The sequence below is a fragment of the Zosterops lateralis genome, assembly GCF_965231275.1.
Source record: "Zosterops lateralis genome assembly, chromosome: 9".
NCBI lineage: Eukaryota > Metazoa > Chordata > Aves > Passeriformes > Zosteropidae > Zosterops > Zosterops lateralis.
This window is the reverse complement of record NC_139769.1, coordinates 22,634,601-22,651,851: the sequence shown is the minus strand read 5'-3', so window position 1 is coordinate 22,651,851 and position 17,251 is coordinate 22,634,601. Positions and strand designations below refer to the sequence as shown.

At 43.5% G+C, this 17,251-nt stretch overlaps 1 protein-coding gene across 1 annotated transcript in view; it reads left to right on the top strand.

Moving 5' to 3' along the window:
• The window catches only part of CRB1 (crumbs cell polarity complex component 1), a 94,962-nt gene that overhangs the window by 25,648 nt on the left and 52,063 nt on the right, over window positions 1-17,251 (top strand). The window contains exons 2-5 of the mRNA XM_083867077.1: window positions 1,298-1,882; window positions 7,939-8,134; window positions 11,559-11,698; window positions 13,048-13,230. Coding sequence (XP_083723203.1) covers window positions 1,298-1,882; window positions 7,939-8,134; window positions 11,559-11,698; window positions 13,048-13,230 — 1,104 coding nt within the window. The remainder of the gene's footprint in view (window positions 1-1,297; window positions 1,883-7,938; window positions 8,135-11,558; window positions 11,699-13,047; window positions 13,231-17,251) is intronic.

The window sequence follows — 17,251 nt, the reverse complement described above, 5'->3', positions numbered from 1 at the left end:
CTCCCTTTTCCAGGGATCTGTCCCAGGCCTTTATCAGCATTGGTCTAATCCCAGTTATTGGAGTCTCCGTCTCTGCTCACTAATTCTCTTTCGGTGCCCCACTTCCATCTCTACTGTGTCTGCTCTCCTGAATTTCAGTTCAAGAACTGTGAAGAAATCAGAGACTGCTGGTAGATGGGTCTGAATTCCTCTGAGAAGTTCAGCTCATCCACAACACCCTGTTTGCACAAACACTCAATATTCTGCTGCCTGCTGCTGTAGAAGACACATACCATTCATATATCCAAACAAAACTCCAGATTAAAAGTATAAAACTAAGAATAATAATAAAAAATATGTTTACAGGACTTATATATAGATAATTTAATGCAACTTTTGTGCTTCAGCTCACAAGTCTTTCTCTTACAAACTGCCTTCTCTCCTAAAGGAACATTCAGCTTCATTTCACAGTCTTGGCCCAGATACAACTGCTTCAGTGTATCCCAGAGGTGGATTCTGAACAGTACTAGTAACAGCTCACCCTCCTTGACTAGGAAGTGAGAAGTAGCTCTTGCTATTGTTATTCTTTGCAGCTGCAATGCAACCCCAAGTGGCCTTTAATTACTGACAGAAGCTCAGTTCCCACAGGGTAAGAAAGATCTTTACAACATGTTCACCTTGTCCTTCCAGCCTCGTAAGCTGGAAGGCTCTCACAGGGCTGTTGTGCATCTCAGGTGTTTGGTAGATTCTTTGTGCTGGAGATGCTATACACCTGTGAAATTACTATTTATAATCCGCAAATCAAAATCAAAGTGCCTGATGTTTTGAACTGTTTATTTCAGCTATAACTGCATCTGAGTAATTTAGCTTGTGAAATCCAATGCAAAAAACATCCACCACAAAAGTAGTATTGAACTGAAAAGAGTGGTCCATCTCCTTTCTTTACTAACAGAAAAGAAACAGAAATCTTAAATATACCTAAATGTGTTCCATATAGTTGGATATCAGTTGACAGCAACCAATATTGTTCCAACTATACTCTTAATATAGTGTTAAACCATCCTGACACTCCAGACCATGGCTGTTGAAAAAGGCAAGAACAGGAAATTACAACCTACTCAAGTTTTCATAATTGTTTTCATTTTACATTCATTAGTTCACTAATACATCACACAGTTGCCAGTCCTGTTTTCTTCTCAATAGCCAGCAATTGGAGCTGTTGGTTTTGAGACATAGTTGTGTTAAGAACTACACTTCTTTCCCTGTTGGTTACTCCCAGTGCTGTGGAAGTCCTCAGGAATTTTTGTTTCTTTCCTAGAATCACTTTGCACGAGGAATGACTCCAGGTGCCTGTCAAACTCTTGCCAAAAGAATTCTACATGTGTTGCTGGTCACAAAGATGACCCTTGCCTTTGTGCAGATGCATCAGTGGACAGTGTGGAGGAACTCTGCAACAAAACCTCCAACCCTTGCTCCTCGAACCCTTGTCTCCAAAACGCCACCTGCCTGGGCTCTGCTGGAAACCTCAGCTTTACCTGCCAGTGCCCCGCCGGGTATAACGGACCTACCTGTGAGAGAGCTGACAGGGACTGCGACACCAACCCGTGCGAGCACGGGGGCACCTGCCAGAGCAGCGTGGCAGGGCCCACCTGCCTGTGCAGCGCCGGCTACACCGGCGCGCTGTGCGAGAGGGACCTGGATGAGTGCATCTCGGAGCCGTGCCAAAACGGGGCCCTCTGCAGGGACGGCGTGGGCGAGTACTCCTGCTACTGCGTGCCGGGATACCAGGGCAAGCACTGCGACCTGGAGGTGAACGAGTGTGCCTCGGACCCTTGCCTGAACGGGGCCACGTGCCTCAACCAGATAGGCCACTACGACTGCATCTGTCCCCTCGGCTACACAGGTGAGCCCTGCTAAAGCAACTGTTCTTTGGGTGGTGTACAACCATCATAAGTCACATTTCAGGTTCAGCTCCCTCACCCACACATAGCCATATCTGTATGACCACCTTGCCCTCAGCTTCGGCACCAGTGGCTGTTGATACGCTATGGATAACCACATCACTGTGGACTACTGATACCAGAAAAAGAAATCTCACATTTACCAAAATCTACACGGCAGTTTTGTGAACACTAAACCATGTCACAGGGCTAGGTGAACTTTGCTTTTAAAGAAACATTCTCAAAATGCTCTCTTTGGAGTGCTAGATCTGGGTTTTTTCCAAGGATCAAAACCTATGTTTGACAGATTTAAAAATTAGATCCAAGTAGACAAATTCTACCCTTACGTTTAGACATTTCACATTAAATTTCCCTTATCTGCCCTTCCCAGAAACAAAGGACTCATTTGCAACTAGAACATTATGTAAGTTACATAGAAAAGTGTTATGTTCCTAAACTGCCCATTTCTTGATAATCCCATTTTATGTAGCTCCATTTTAAAGGTACAGGTGTGATTTTTCTTCCCTATTTCCTCTACTGGAAAGCATATAATTCTTGTTGGAAGACAGCTCCCTTCAAATTTCAAAGCTGTATTCAGGGGTAGGATTGTGAGAGGTAGCACACTGAATCATTAAAAGTAGAAAAGGGGAGGCATTTTAGTGATAGATTGCCAGTCAGGTAAGCAAAGGAAAAGAAATAGCCATACAGCAAAAAGGGGAGAAAAACCAGCTATTGCTTCAAGTGATTCAAATGAATAAGAAATAAGAGATGTGGTTTACAGCTCCATCCCCAAATCCCCATGCAGGAGGGGAAGTCAGAGGTAAAAAGCAGCTTTCCTGTGTCTAACACAGCACTCGTTGGAAGGCAGCCCCTGGTTAATATCCCTTCTGAGTACAGAGAATGTTATTTGAAGGAAGCTTGTTACTTTCCTGCCACCCTGCTGCTGCCAGGGGGTGTCGGAGCCCAAGCCAGCTGAGGAGAAAACTACACAACTGGGGGAAAGCCAAAGAGCAGAAGGAAGGAAAAACCTATTAACAACCAGCATGGTTACTCTACAATGATCAGACTTAGCCCAGACCTCCTGTTGTATTCAGGAAACTGTATTTTTTTAACTGGCACTGTTAGTGGGGTCCAGGCCTGGATACACAGCCCAGAAACTTAGTTTGAAAGAGTCAGAATATACACCTTAGAGACAAAGGGAGAGAAAACATAATGAAATTGTAAAGCCCAAACAAAAAGAAATAAAAATTTAGGTCAACACAAACTGCTGATGGAAACTCACTCTGCTGGAGTCTCTCCACTTTCAAAATGGAATTCTGCTGTTTCCCAAGCTGATGCTCTTTTCTCTCACCAAAAAAGTCACCAAAGCTCCACACTTTGCACAAGCAGAGCTGAGAAATAAGGAGAGGACCAAGGAAGGAGAAGAAGTCTAAAATACACAGCAGAAGGGGCTGCAGTGTTTTGACACACAGCTCCAACACCACTTCCAGCAGCAAAGAGACTAATCATAGGAATTCTATAGAGGGGTAGCAGACCATTCCTCCAGCAGTAAAACATCAGCTTTAAAAAGCTACTTAACAAAATGATTTATCAGAAGGATTCTTTTTTTGTTGTTTTTTTTTTGCACCTTGCTGTGAGTTGTGCTAAATGCACAAGCCAGAGGGATTACTAAATGAAAGCCTCGAGATGTCCCCAGTGGTAATAAAACCCTTCATTTACCCCGTCAGGGGATCTTGCCAACTATTATTATCCTGGCCTGACACCATGAATTACTGTGGGAAGTCATCCAGCCTCATCTCATTTCCCTAAGATGTAAAAACAGGTTGTATCTCTCGATATGCAGGTAAAGAAGGTACAGTAAATCTATAGCTGCAGTGTTAACCAAATGCATGAGTTACTGGCTGCTGTTGCTACTTGTTTCATGGACTACGACTGCTATTTTGTGTGATTGGTATGCTGCAGCACTTCTTAAAATAGCTGAGAAATGTCACACATAATTCTTACACAAATGGAAGAGGTTAGAATGCACCAAGAGCCAAAGACTGGAAAATTTAGCATGAAATCTGCAGTTTCTATGATAATGTTCTGCATGTGTGAAATTATTTACAAGACATGTGTCACACAGCTGTTAAATAATGAAGTTCAATTGGTTTGTTGAAGTTTTGCTGGCTACCCTAATCAATTGCATTTTCTCCTCCACTGGACTAATTGCACTTGCTTTTAATTCACCCCAACAGAGCATGGTGTAAGAGCCTGTTATTACCCACAGCTACGTGCATTAATTACCTTGCTGAAGCCAGTCCTCCACTGCCAGTGTACATTCCAATGTGAACTCTTAGGAGTGCATGACAGTTCCAAAACCCAGTCTCAGTCAGCAAGAGAGAGCATTTCAGTGGCAGACAAAATAGGCACAATGAGCTGGATTTGTTCTTTGTGCAATACCTTTAACTATGAGGTAACCATTAGTGTGATGATGTCTGTAGAATTTGAGGAAATTACTCCTGATAGATCTCCAAGTTTTCATTCAGTATTCTCATCAATAATGTATGTGCTTTGCAGATATTAAGAATAGATGCATCATAAGAAAGTCTTAAGCACTTAAAGGCAAGCAAAGGCACAGCAGCTCTACCATGGGATGAAAAACCTCAAGTAAGAGATCTCACTTCCCAAAAAGCTCATGTCCATGTCATTGTGGATGTAATAGCAAACAACACGGTCTATCCAACAGCAATTGCCAGCAGTGCAAAGCCTGTTTCCTTCCTCAGCTTTCCATCTTCAAACCAGCACTCCCCACCTTATGTCCTAGGCCAGCCCAGGTATTCAGCTCTGCTGAGATGCCCAAGCTCAAAAGAGACAAGCCTTGATCAAAGAAACACAACTTCTCCCTGTAATTTTTGATGTAACTCTCTTCCTGTTGCTTCAAGCCTGGTGCCTGTAAAATAGCCATGTGTCACTCTCCATCCAAATAATAGCACACAAGATTACTTTATACAGAATGAGGAATTTGGGAACAGCTCTCTGGACCTGCTGCGCCTGAGTACAGCATTTTAGTGCAGAAAAGAGAGCAGAAAGGGTGACCTGGTCACCAATTTCCAGCCATACTAAGAATGTGCTGGTCCTCATGGAAAGACACAGAGCCTGAAAATCCCTAGTATCTTTGACCAGAAAGTGTTTTTATACTCTACCTGTAGGCATGCAAGTTTGAAAGCATTGGCTGTGTGTCCTTCATCCTCATTTGCATTTACTTTTTATTGACTGGGGCCGTAGAAAGAAGTGCACAGTAGGACTCACTGGAGAAGCAAGCAGTATGAGAAATAACCCTGGTTCTTCAGAGAAACTGCAAAAGTTACGAATGTGACTTCTCCCCACCTTCCCAGCTTTTCAATTCGAACCATTTGTGTGGTTTGGTACGTGCTGGGATGCTCAGCCTGCTCCAGGACACCCCGGGTGCCTCAGCTCGTGGTGGTGCAGCCCTGTGCAATAACTGCGGCGGGGGTCCTTGGCGCTCTCCTTCCTGCCTGGCATATGATATTTGGCATATAGCATATTTATGACAGAATGTTAGACTGAGGTGAAAATGCAGATCTAATCTTTTCATCTCTCTTCTACACATCTAAAAGAGCCTGACAGCAGACTCAGCGGAGGCTAGGAAGGGATTCCCCCTGTCTGCATGGCAGATCGCATTGGCTGGATGCATTATACAGGGAGAAGTTTTCTTCTGAGGCAACATTGCCGAAGGCAGGTTACTGGGCTTGATAGATTAAAGACATGAACCAAAACAACAACGCGATGTTCTCATGTTAATTGTCAGGCTGTTCTGAGGCCTGTAGTTTTAAATTTGGCTGAGCTGAGGATCAGTTGAACAGGGCTTGTTTTGTCACATGATTTTTAGTGTTCGCAGTAAGCTGTTAACAAGCTCTGGCAGATTTACGGTCACTAGACACACTTCTGCAAACACATTGTTTATAATTACAGTGAATTCACAGGGCAATGACCACAGAGGGACTGCTTACTCTATCTGGCTGTAATGTACATTACCATAAAGCCGTAAGAGAGCGTTCCTGTGCCGGGCTCTCGTGGCAGGCTCCTGCTGAAAGTAGTGGTTAGCTGAGCACTGAACCTTGAACTGGGGCTACGCCACTGGCAGCTTCCCCATCCACTATGTGGTCTCAAGGAACTGTTTTTCAACTGCTGAAAATAGGAACTTGCACTTCAATGTTTAAAGACAATGAAAAATAGTTAAGGTTCAACATCTGCAATTTCTGGTTTGGCATTTTAAGGTATTTCCTGGTACTTATCTATAGTATAGATTTATTCTTTTAAAACAAAGATGCTCACAAGTATCAAAATAAATTATTCATGAAGTAACAGTGCTAAATATTCAATCTCTGTGTTTTAAGAAAGATGCTCAGAGTTATACTGTACAATTTTCACAGCAGTACAGAGCTGACAAAAAGAGCATAAATAAAGAATTAGAGGTGAGCTCCTAAATAAAAAAGGGTGGTATCCATCAAACGTGCCTGTTCCCTCTTTTGAAAGTCTACCCTATCATCTTGTATGGAAAACTTCACTTTTACAAAAAAAGAAAGAAAAACAACCCATTCTCAGGGCTGCAGTTTTTCGTCCAAGTAGGAAATTTCCCAGTAAACTTTTCAATACTGCTGCTACTTCAATAAGCCAAATAAAAAATAAGGAAATTCACTTCAAAGCAGCTTCTTCATTAAAATTTGCCACTTTGCATCTGTTTTGTGGCTGATACCATAGCTGCTATAACAGACTTGGCAGTTGAAAATTATTTGAAAATATTACTCTATCGCTCAAAACAGTAAATGAGTGCATAAGCATACAAAACTCTGAAATAATCAAATCTGCAAGGCATTAGTTATTAAATTTTCTTAGTGCATCCTGGACTGTGCTACAGATAAGAAAAAGGAGTGTATATTTAACCTGCCAACTATTAGAAATAGCTGTAAAGTCATATTAGAACTGATTTCCAGCAATTATCTCTGAAGAGCAGCTCCAAGATTCTGACCTGCTGCAAACATGGCACCACAGATCCATTTACTTGCACATTGATAACCCTTAAAAAAATTAAGCAATAATCCACAGCTAAACAAGACACTACCCAATGAATTCAATCAACTGTGAATTGTCTATTTAAAGGCCAGCTTTAAATGGACTCTTATGAGATCAATAAACTGCTGGTCTCTTCTATATTATGTAAATAGGATAGTAGCATTGTTTGAATGAACTGAAAATTAGTTTGTCCCATCTCCACGTTCAAGCTAACAGAAAAAGTTACTTTACCTATTCTTGTGAAAACAACTGGTTTGTTCTTTTATAAATTCTTCCAAGCCTTGAAAAAAAACTAATTGTGCAAAGCACATTGAGGAGGAAATGCCTTTAAAAACCAGGCAATGGCATAAAGGAAAAAAACCCCTGTTATCACAGAATCACAGAATGTGTAGGTTGGAAGAGACCTTCAAGATCATCGAGTCCAACCCAGCCCAACACCTCAACTAGATTAAGGCATTAAGTGCCACATCCAGTCTTTTTTTAAACACATCCAGGGATGGTGACTCCACCACCCCCCCGAGCAGATTATTCCAGTATTTAATCATTCTTTCTGTGAAAAACTTCTTCCTAATAGCCAACCTATATTTTCCTTGACACAGCTTAAGACTGTGTCCTCTCGTTCTGTCAGTTGCTGCCTGGAGAAAGAGACCAACCCCCAGCTGTCTGCAACAACCCTTCAGGAAGTTACAGAGAGTGATAAAGTCACCTCTGAGTCTCCTTTTTTTCAGGCTAAACAACCCCAGCTCCCTCAGTCATTCCTCATATGGCTTGTTTTTCAAGCCCTTCACCAGCTTTGTTGCCCTCCTCTGGACACATTCAAGCATCTCATGTCCTTCCTACTGTGACTATTATGTATTATGTGACTATTGTACTTCAGGCAGTTCTTGCTGAGATTTCCAAAGCTGTCTCCTAAGCCTGCGGTCCATTTTCTCTGCTTTTGCAGGTACGAACTGCGAGGTGGAAATCGACGAGTGCTCGTCCCAGCCATGCCAGAATGGGGGGACCTGCCACGATTCCCTGGGGAGCTTCTCCTGCTCCTGCGGGCGGGGCTTCCTCGGGGACCTGTGCGACACCGACATCGACGAGTGCTCCAGCCAGCCCTGCCTCCACGGGGGACACTGCACGGATGGGGCCGGCGGGTAGGTGTGCCAGCCCCGGGCAGGGCTCAGCCAGCTGCTCCTGCTGCCTGCCTTCCATGGGAATGCTATGGGAATGCTCGTCTCCTTCCAAATTCCACATTTCACTCCTTGGTCTTGCACTAATTTCAGTTTTGAAAATTATTAAAGAACGCCAGTCTGGTGTCAGAACCGACAGGACAACAAAATATTTATGGCAAAGACCAACCAAGAAGTGTATTTTTCACATCTGTACTTCAAATGTTTACAGTACACTGTTTTCCTGGCCATTGGTATTGTCATTTAGATACGAGTTCTATTTCTAATACTTACCAAACTTTAGTTTCCAAGAAATATGTGAGACTGTATAAAACTGAATTTGCTAACAGCAGCTGCCCACACTGACAGACAGAAGGATTAGAAGAGAGAGGCAGAGAAAAACTGTAATAACTGTAACCATAGTAATAGATACTATTAGGAAATACGTCAAAAACTTTACAGGTATATAGTACAACTATTTGTTCAAAACAACTTGTGGTCCATGGGCAAAAATAACAATAGTAATAATAATAATAATAATTAAAAAAAAAAAAAAAAGTTACAAGACAATGGAAAAGTGAGGTTCTCCACCCACTGTTACTGGCCCCACACAGAGGTCCAAGCACAGCTCTGGCATTCACTCACCAATACTGGATTTTCTGGCTCAGCACAAGCTTCCCAAACTGAACACACATGTATATAAGCTCAGTCTGAAAGCTCTCCAGTGCAGGTGCTCCTTTTGCCAGTATAGGATTTGCCCTTTTTTGTGTATTTCCCAGTTTTTATAAAGCAGTTTTGAAGACTTTAGTGCCCCAAAAATCAGTCCAGAAGTCATGTCAGCAAAAGGTGTGCTTGCCTTGAGTGAGGGGGTAAGAGATCATGTTCTGGGAATGAGTTTTGTGCAGTGCAGTGACATAGCACCAGCCTTGTGCAGCTTCTTTTCATCAGCAGCACTGAATGGCTCTGGGCAGGACAAAGCAATTTATTATTTCCCAGTGTAGCTAAAGCATGGCAGCAGTGAGAGGGGTCACCTTGGGCCTGACTCACTCACAGACCTGTGTGGTAACCTGGAAGCCTTTTGAGGATACATGTGTGAGGTGAGTAACCGGGATGCTCATTCGGGCCAGACTTAATCCTGCTCATTTTTCTCCTGGCTTTAAAATCTAAGGTACAGACAAGACCAATTTTAATTGGCTTGTAATACTGCAGGGTATCTGGAGAACAACTGGAGCTCTTTCTGTATTTGTTATGTGATACAAAGGAATAGACAACAAAGCAATTCAAAACAGAAGGGTGTCCAGCAATTCCCTTTCTTTCGTGTATTTTTGGGGATAAATGAAGAATTGTGGTATTTAGGCAGGTTTTCTTTTTCTGACTAATCTACAGTACAGCTGAGGCTTTGGTGTCTACCAGCTCTCACAGAAATGTGTACAAGGCAATGGATTTAGCACAAAAAGCTGTAAATATAAACATCAAGCCAAATTCTCTCACAAATTTCAGACTGACCTTCCAGTGATGTTTCACGAATACAACAAAGTATGAGTTGATCTCATTAAAAAAAAAAATTCACATAAGTAAAAAAAGATTCACATAAGTAAACATTCTTATTTAAACTCAACAGTTTACAGGCTTAGCTGGACTACAGAACCCAGTGTACCTAGGCACAGAGGATACCTCTGCATGCTCCATGACTTTTTTCCATAGGAATTATTCCCAGGAGCTCTAATGTCCACAGGAAAGAATGCTTACATGTATTGCTTTCTGCAGATTTTGAGAATATCAAACAAGAAGTAAAAAAAATATGCTAGGTAGAGTATCTAAATTATCACTCTTACTCTAAAAAGCCATCTGCCTGCTCAGCTGTAGCCTGCTCACAAGCAGGGCACCATCCAGAATCCCTGAAGGTCGACAGCAATGTCAAATGCTAAAAGATACCCAAGAAAAAGGCACACAGGTGAGGCTGCACAATAAGCAGTGAGTTCTGGATATTCCTTCCTGCTCCACAGTTCTGAACCAAAGGGGAAAGTAGTTTGGACACAGGCAGAAAAAAAATCTTTCACCACAAAGCTGAACAGCACCACACTGAAGGTGCATGGGAGAAATGTGTGAAAAACTCAGCAGAAGAAGGAGACTTCAGGTTTGAGAACATACCCCAGAATGAAAATTACTTTTCTGATTCACATCTTCCTCATTACTTTTTATATCCAAAATTCAAACGCCACCTGGTCTAAGTCATCTCTGATTTTGATTTAAGAATAATCCATACACCAGTAATAAACTGGCCTGCCAGAAGTTTCTGCTTATGCACACACTTAAACAGTGTAGTAAAAAATTTACACTTTTTGGTCCAAGAGCCAGTTGTTCTCTGATGCTGCTTTATGTTCAACAATTTCACTTTCTCTTCATATATTTACTTCAAGTCCAAGCCTGCATATTAAGCACAGAAATTATCAAATAAGTATACTTGTATCTTGTTGAGCAAGATGCCCTATGAATGCGATTGTTCAATGACAGTGTACCACTTTAATGTAAAAGAAACTAGAAGAAGAAATTTTTGTTTCCTATAATTATTTTTAGGCCAAGATCATACAAGCCTGCACAGTTAACTTGTGTCTTGCAAAAGCCTGTCTTTTCATATGACATATACAAGTTAACTTTATACTTGATGACCAAAGAACAGGAATTATGCTTTTTATAGCACTCAGCTCTCCTGAAAAAAAAAAAAAAAAAGCTAACAAAACCTCTCAGATGGTACTGATATTTGCACATTGTTAATTTCTACATATATATACTAGTTTGTTTATTTATGTTGTAGTACTGCTATCAAAAGGGAGCTGTGTTACTGTGGTTACTGGACTAAGCAAGCAATTGACATTTTTGTTCTAACCTTACAATAAAAGGCTGGTTTTCAGGAAAAAAAATCCCAAACACATTTAGTTGAGGAAAAAAAAATTCCTTATTTTTCTGCCAATTCAATTTCTACCAGTCCAAGAGGAAGAGATACCAACACACTTAGTACCTCCCTCCCCTCTTTTCATTTTGTGAAGAATGTTAATCATTAAAAAAAAAAAAAATAAAGGCGTTGGAAATGCCACAAACTCTTTTTTCTCTCAAAAAATAAAAATAAAATAAAATAAAATAAAATAAAATTAAAAAGTATCAATAATTCTTAGGGTACCAATTTACAAGCAGTTCTTTTTCCCCAGACAAAACCATATACTTCAGGGAAAAGCTCATTATTGGTTCCCAATTTCTGTGGTTTCTCCTAAAGCACCAGATGGTGGTCTTGAGCTGGACTTGACCCTGTAAGCTGCGAGCCAAGGCTACACAAGAAGCCTGTGCATGTTTGGGAACAAAGCCCAGATCTGCTGACCTGCAGCCTGAGTGAACATTGCATTCTGTGTTGCAGGTACAGCTGCAACTGCACCGGGACTGGATTCATGGGCTTGCACTGCGAGACCCTCACTCCCTTATGCTGGTCACAACCATGCTACAACAATGCCACTTGTGAGGACCATGCTGACAATTACACGTGCCACTGTTGGCCAGGTAAGCTCCAAATTCTTCTATAAGTATTCCTTGAGTAGTAGTAGAGACTTTTTTTTTTTTCCCCTCCGATACAATAAAAGGTTGAAGCTCCATAACCTCGAAAGTCCTTTATGGCCTTGTGTTTACATGGGCTTCACTCATCATAAGACAGAGCCCTTTAGGAAAGTTGCTTGCTTGTCCAGCTAAGAATTGATTCCCCTGTACAGCAGAAGTGGGCAAAACAAAAGGCACTGGCATTATGGTGCAAAGAGAGGAGATAAATCCAAGCTGGGAGCCATCTCCCAGTTACTTAATTCTTCAAACCATGTGATACCTGCATCACTGCTGCAGCTGACCCTGGTTTTAGTCATCATTAACACAACCTTTAAACCAGTTTACACACTTCTGTGAGGCAGTGGGCAGTGAACCTCACAGGCTGCGTTCTCTACCAGCTGTTGGCAAACAGGCCCACACCCCGGTGGGGACACAGATCTGTGCTCTTGAGAGACTGCACAACTCCATCAGCACACAAACTACAAGAAGTTTCTCCAAGGAGTTTATGTCTATGAGCTTACTGAGGATGCAGGAGCTCAGACAGCACTGTGAGGCCTAAATGCCTCAGTGTTGTTGCACTACACAAGTTTTGGTGCAATAGATAAGGAAAAATTAGCCAGAACCTTTCACGTTTTTCAGAATTCAGGGATCATTGCAGCACTTCAGCCCTCCAGATGAAACACTTTATAAACACCAAATTATTTATATTCCCTGCCCTACTCTGCCTTCCCACAACCTGAGAGTGTATACACCACAATGCAGTGCCTTGTTACCTACACAAATCTCCACTTTAGGGCCCAAAGAAGACCCAAACAAATCCTTTATGGCTCAGCTCACTAATGTGGAGTGGCCACAGCGATGTCCTGCTGCCAAGCCCTGGCAGGGAACTGCAAAGGAACATCCACACCTTCAAGGAGCCTAGGAAAACTTTTAGCACATCACACAGCCTGAAGCTGTGTGCAGCTACTATTCCCAGGGTATATATTGGGGTCTGGAAAGGAAGAATAGCACACGGAATGATAGAATTGTAGAACGCTTTGGGTTGCAAGGGACCTTAAGGAGCCTACACGAAATATGGAGAGGGAATGTGGTGACACGACAAGGAGAAACGGCTTCAAACTGAGAGCAGGTTTAAATTAGATATTAGGAAAAAGTTCCTTACTGCGCGGGTGGGGAGGCCCTGGCACAGGCTGCCCAGAGGAGCCGTGGCCGCCCCGTCCCTGCCAGCGTTTAGGGCCGGGCTGTGGACACCGTGCCCCAGCGGGAGCTGTCCCTGCCCCGGTGTCACCGCCTGCCCCCGTCCCGTGTCTCCGCAGGGTACGCGGGCCCCCGCTGCGAGGAGGACATCGCCGAGTGCCTCAGCAGCCCCTGCCTCTCCGGCGGCCTCTGCGTGGAGCGCTCCTGGGCCGCGCACTACGGGCTGGTCCCGGGGCTGCCGCCCGCCTTCCGCCACGACCGGGCCGAGGGCTACGTCTGCCGCTGCCCGCCGGGGCTCGCCGGTAAGGGCCGGGCAGGGCAGGGGCCGGGGCTCGCCGGTAAGGGCCGGGCAGGAGAGGGGCCGGGGCTCGCCGGTAAGGGCCGGGCAGGGCAGGGGCCGGGGCTCGCCGGTAAGGGCCGGGCCGGGCAGGGCAGGGGCAGGGCAGGGCCTGACGCCGCCGGGGCTCGCCGGTAGGGGCCGGGGCTCGCCGGTAAGGGCCGGGCAGGGCAGGGGCAGGGGCTCGCCGGTAAGGGCCGGGCCTGACGCCGCCGGGGCTCGCCGGTAGGGGCCGGGCAGGGGAGCGGTCCCACAGGGCTGGGCCCGGTCCCGGTCCCGCTGCCGGGCCCCGTTCTACCGCCCGCACCAAAACACCCTCCGCTTGTGCGCACAGCTCTGTCCGTGCAGGGAGGAAAGTGCCGAATTTTCGGCTGGCCATAATCCTGAAAGAGTTGCGTCCAGACCTGCCTTTATTCTATCAGAGCCAGCACTGTTCAGCACAGCCGCAAAGCACTCTTGGATTGTGTGCTTCTGGGGCTACAGTATTGTTCTGTCAATTCCACCTGCTCGTTCCGTCTGAAGGAAAAGAATAATTAATAGCTATATTCATTTAACTAGCCTTCAATTTCTCATTGACCTCCCGTGCAGTTTATAAACTTCATGTCATGTGAAATGCATGACTGCTGTCTGCAGCATAACAGGTACAAGAGCTTATGGAGACCACAGCTTTCACTCTACATCCTCGACTGATTTTTCTTCAGACTGGCATCGAGACTTGTTTTTGTTCTAGCCCTTCCCCTTAACTGTCCTTCCCTATCCCGTCACTAAGCGTTGCTGTTGTTCTTTTGTTCTTCCTAAGAGACCACATAATATGAGGTTTCTGCCCAGGCTTTCAGCATCTCCCAGGCTGTCCCAAGCACCCTTAGCTCTTCACATGCCACTGCTTTCTCTTCACTTCCTTTCACTGGTGTCCAGACCTCCAGCTTCTTTTCCTTCTGTCTTGTCCTAATTTGAAAACTTCTAAACTCTGTGAGAAACAAGTGTGTTTTGTTGATTAACCACTCTTTATCCTCTCATTTCCTTATTAACTGCCTTCACCTGGCTTGTTTGCCCGATTTGGGTCATGATTCTATGGGTTTTCTTCATATGGAGGATTTACTCCCCCCATTCTGAAACTCTTAACTGGTCTGGAAAAAAGTGTGTCAGAATGTATGTAAATATATCAGTCTTGAATCAGTTTTTCAATCCATAACCTCACCATTCACAATGCAGGACTCTCCAAAGCGTGAGGGAGGGGAAATATTTGTGCCCTTGAAATTTCTACTGACTCGGTATGCAAATTAAATTACATTTTTAAAAACCATAAGTAAGCTTAGTTACATACATACCTGTTGGATGCTATCTATATAGCTTTCATGATTAAAAAAAAAAAACCCAAAAAACCACAACCCCCCCAAAAAAAACCCCAAAAAAACCACACACACACACACACACACACACACACCCCAAAAAAAAAAAAAAAAAAAAAAAAAAAAAAAAAAAAAAAAAAAAAAAAAACCAGCAAAATACCAAAATAGTTATTCTTACTAAACAGTTTGCCCATACCTTGGCAGGAAGGCCATAATCTTTAACAGGACACTTTGCAGCAGTAGCACTGCACATTTCTCTTTGGTCTTTCTCCTTCTCCCAGGTGACCTGAAAATAAAAAGTGCTCAAAATGAGCCTCAGCCTCCTTGGATGTCAGAAGCTTCAGCACAAAAAGCCTATAGGCAGGACTGGAAGTGTTAATCTCAAATCTGGACACGCAATTTTTCCAATTATAGCCAAATGATAAATAAGCCTTTGGTTTTAAATTAGAATTAAAGATTTTAGATTAGAGTTGATAGCAGTAGTGTGATCCAAGCCAGCAGGTGAGTCCTTGAGCAGGACCATTTACTATATGGTGCTTATCTAATGGAGAAGAATTAAAAGCCACCTGGAAAAAAGGTCAGATCCTTTCACCTGGATATCACCATGTTTCACTGACACCCCAAATCCTAATTTCTGCTGCTGTAACTCAGGAGTTTTTCCAGCCTTAACTCTTGAATTGTTTTATGTGCTTTAGAGATAACCCCTCAGATTCCTATTGCAATAGGACAGAGATTTTATTTAATAAACCACATTCATTTTATTATGCCTCTATCCTCAGCAGAGCACTCATATAACATTATAATCATACTTCCCTAAAGCAGGTTATATATGCAGAAATAATAGTCCACATGCCCTGCATTGCAAGGGCCTGATCCAAAAGCCATTGAAATTACTGGAAAGGTCTAATCAAACTGAGGATGGTTGCCAATATGTAACAGGCATCTTTGAACTTACTGGATAAGATTGCAAACAAATTTGTGTAACTGAACTGGAAAACTGAGGATATCCACCTTTTGGATTATGGTTTTAAATCTAAGGGCAGGAGATAATGGAACTTAAACACATGCTTATGTCAGGATAAAAAAATATTTCCCTCACAAACTGGGACAAAGGAATAAATATTACTTGGCAGTATCTCGTTACAGATAGTGATTTTTCAGGTGACTTGAAAAATAGTCAGTAGTCCTGCTGGAAGTCTTAAAAGCATCAAATCTACAACCAAAATTATTTAGACAATTTGAGTCTCAAAAATAAATATATAAATCCCAGTCTGAAGACCTTATCCTAGCTAGAAACTCTTTGAGGACATTAGATATTCCTTATCGAGATCTAAGTTAGAAAAGTTCTGCACAGGTTCTACAAAGGGTTAAACTTCTCCCATTCCCTTTTAAATCGGTGTTTGTGGATACTCAGATTTCAAGAGGTCTCAGTACTTCTGCAGTAGCAAGCCCTAGCTTTTTTTATATTACCTTGGCATGCTGGCCCCGTAGCACAACAGTACTTTTAATAAATTGGGCTTTCATTTAAAGGTCTTGTGATTTGTTGCTGCGAGGTAAAGGCAATAGTAGCCCTGGAACTGTGTCCTTTCATACTGTGGATATATTGTATTGCTCTAGCAGGGCACGTTTGTTAAAAAGGCTGTTATTTGAAAGGTTAAACTTTTCACTTCGCTCATGAAAACCTGTGAGAAAAGAGAAAGGCAGAGCTATGGGTTTGGTAGTGACTCATTTCACCAGGTTGTAATAAACTTAACACCATGTCAAAATTAGGGAGCTTCTGGACTTGCAAGGTCAACCAAGTGACACATTCCAGAGTGGAGCAGCGAGTGTGCCAGGCAGGCAGGTCCTCCTCCCTGTGCCTAAAAAGCCGTGCTGCCCATGATCCCCAGGCAGGGGGGACAGTGCTGGAGCAGGGATGAAGCCCATGCATTTTCCTGCAGCACTGTGAGGATGACAGCAGCAGAGCCCACTCCCTGGGCTGCAGCAGGGTGCCTGCTGTCACACACGAGTGCGAGTGCTGGCTGCTGAGGGCCTGCCTACTGCTGGTGTCTTGTTATCCGCTGTGTGCCAGCTGTGCCACCAGCGCTGCTGCTTGCTTTGGCATCAGGAATTCCTAAATGGTTTTTGGCCTTTTCGTTGGTCTTGTTTTCTGTTTTTCCCTTTTAAATTTCCTTGGCCCTTTTCCCAGTCTGTTGGACTACTGCAAAAGAAAATGATATGATCAGACTGGTATCGGATGCATATTGAATTCCTGCCATATGCATAGGGAGAAAAAAACTGTCTCCCAGAGCCAGAAGATGAGGCAGATAAATGGCCAGTATGGGAGAGTGCTGAACACTCAGCTAAGTAAAGACAACCTCAAGCCAGACACTGAACTGGGAACGTCACGGGACCAGTACTTAGAGACTGAATTATTTGGGCTCTCATTGTGCACTTAAGCCAGGGTGAGAGAAACACTGAGCACACAGAGCTTCCATCTCTCTGCATGTCTGTAGGTGCTGCTGTGGGCAGAGCACCCACCAGACATCAGGGCAGACTGAGCCAGCCATCCTCCTCTCTCCTGGCTTCTGACAGTGTGGGACACACATAAATATTTTTTATGGGTAGTGGGTAGGACTGTAGGGACATTACCACTAA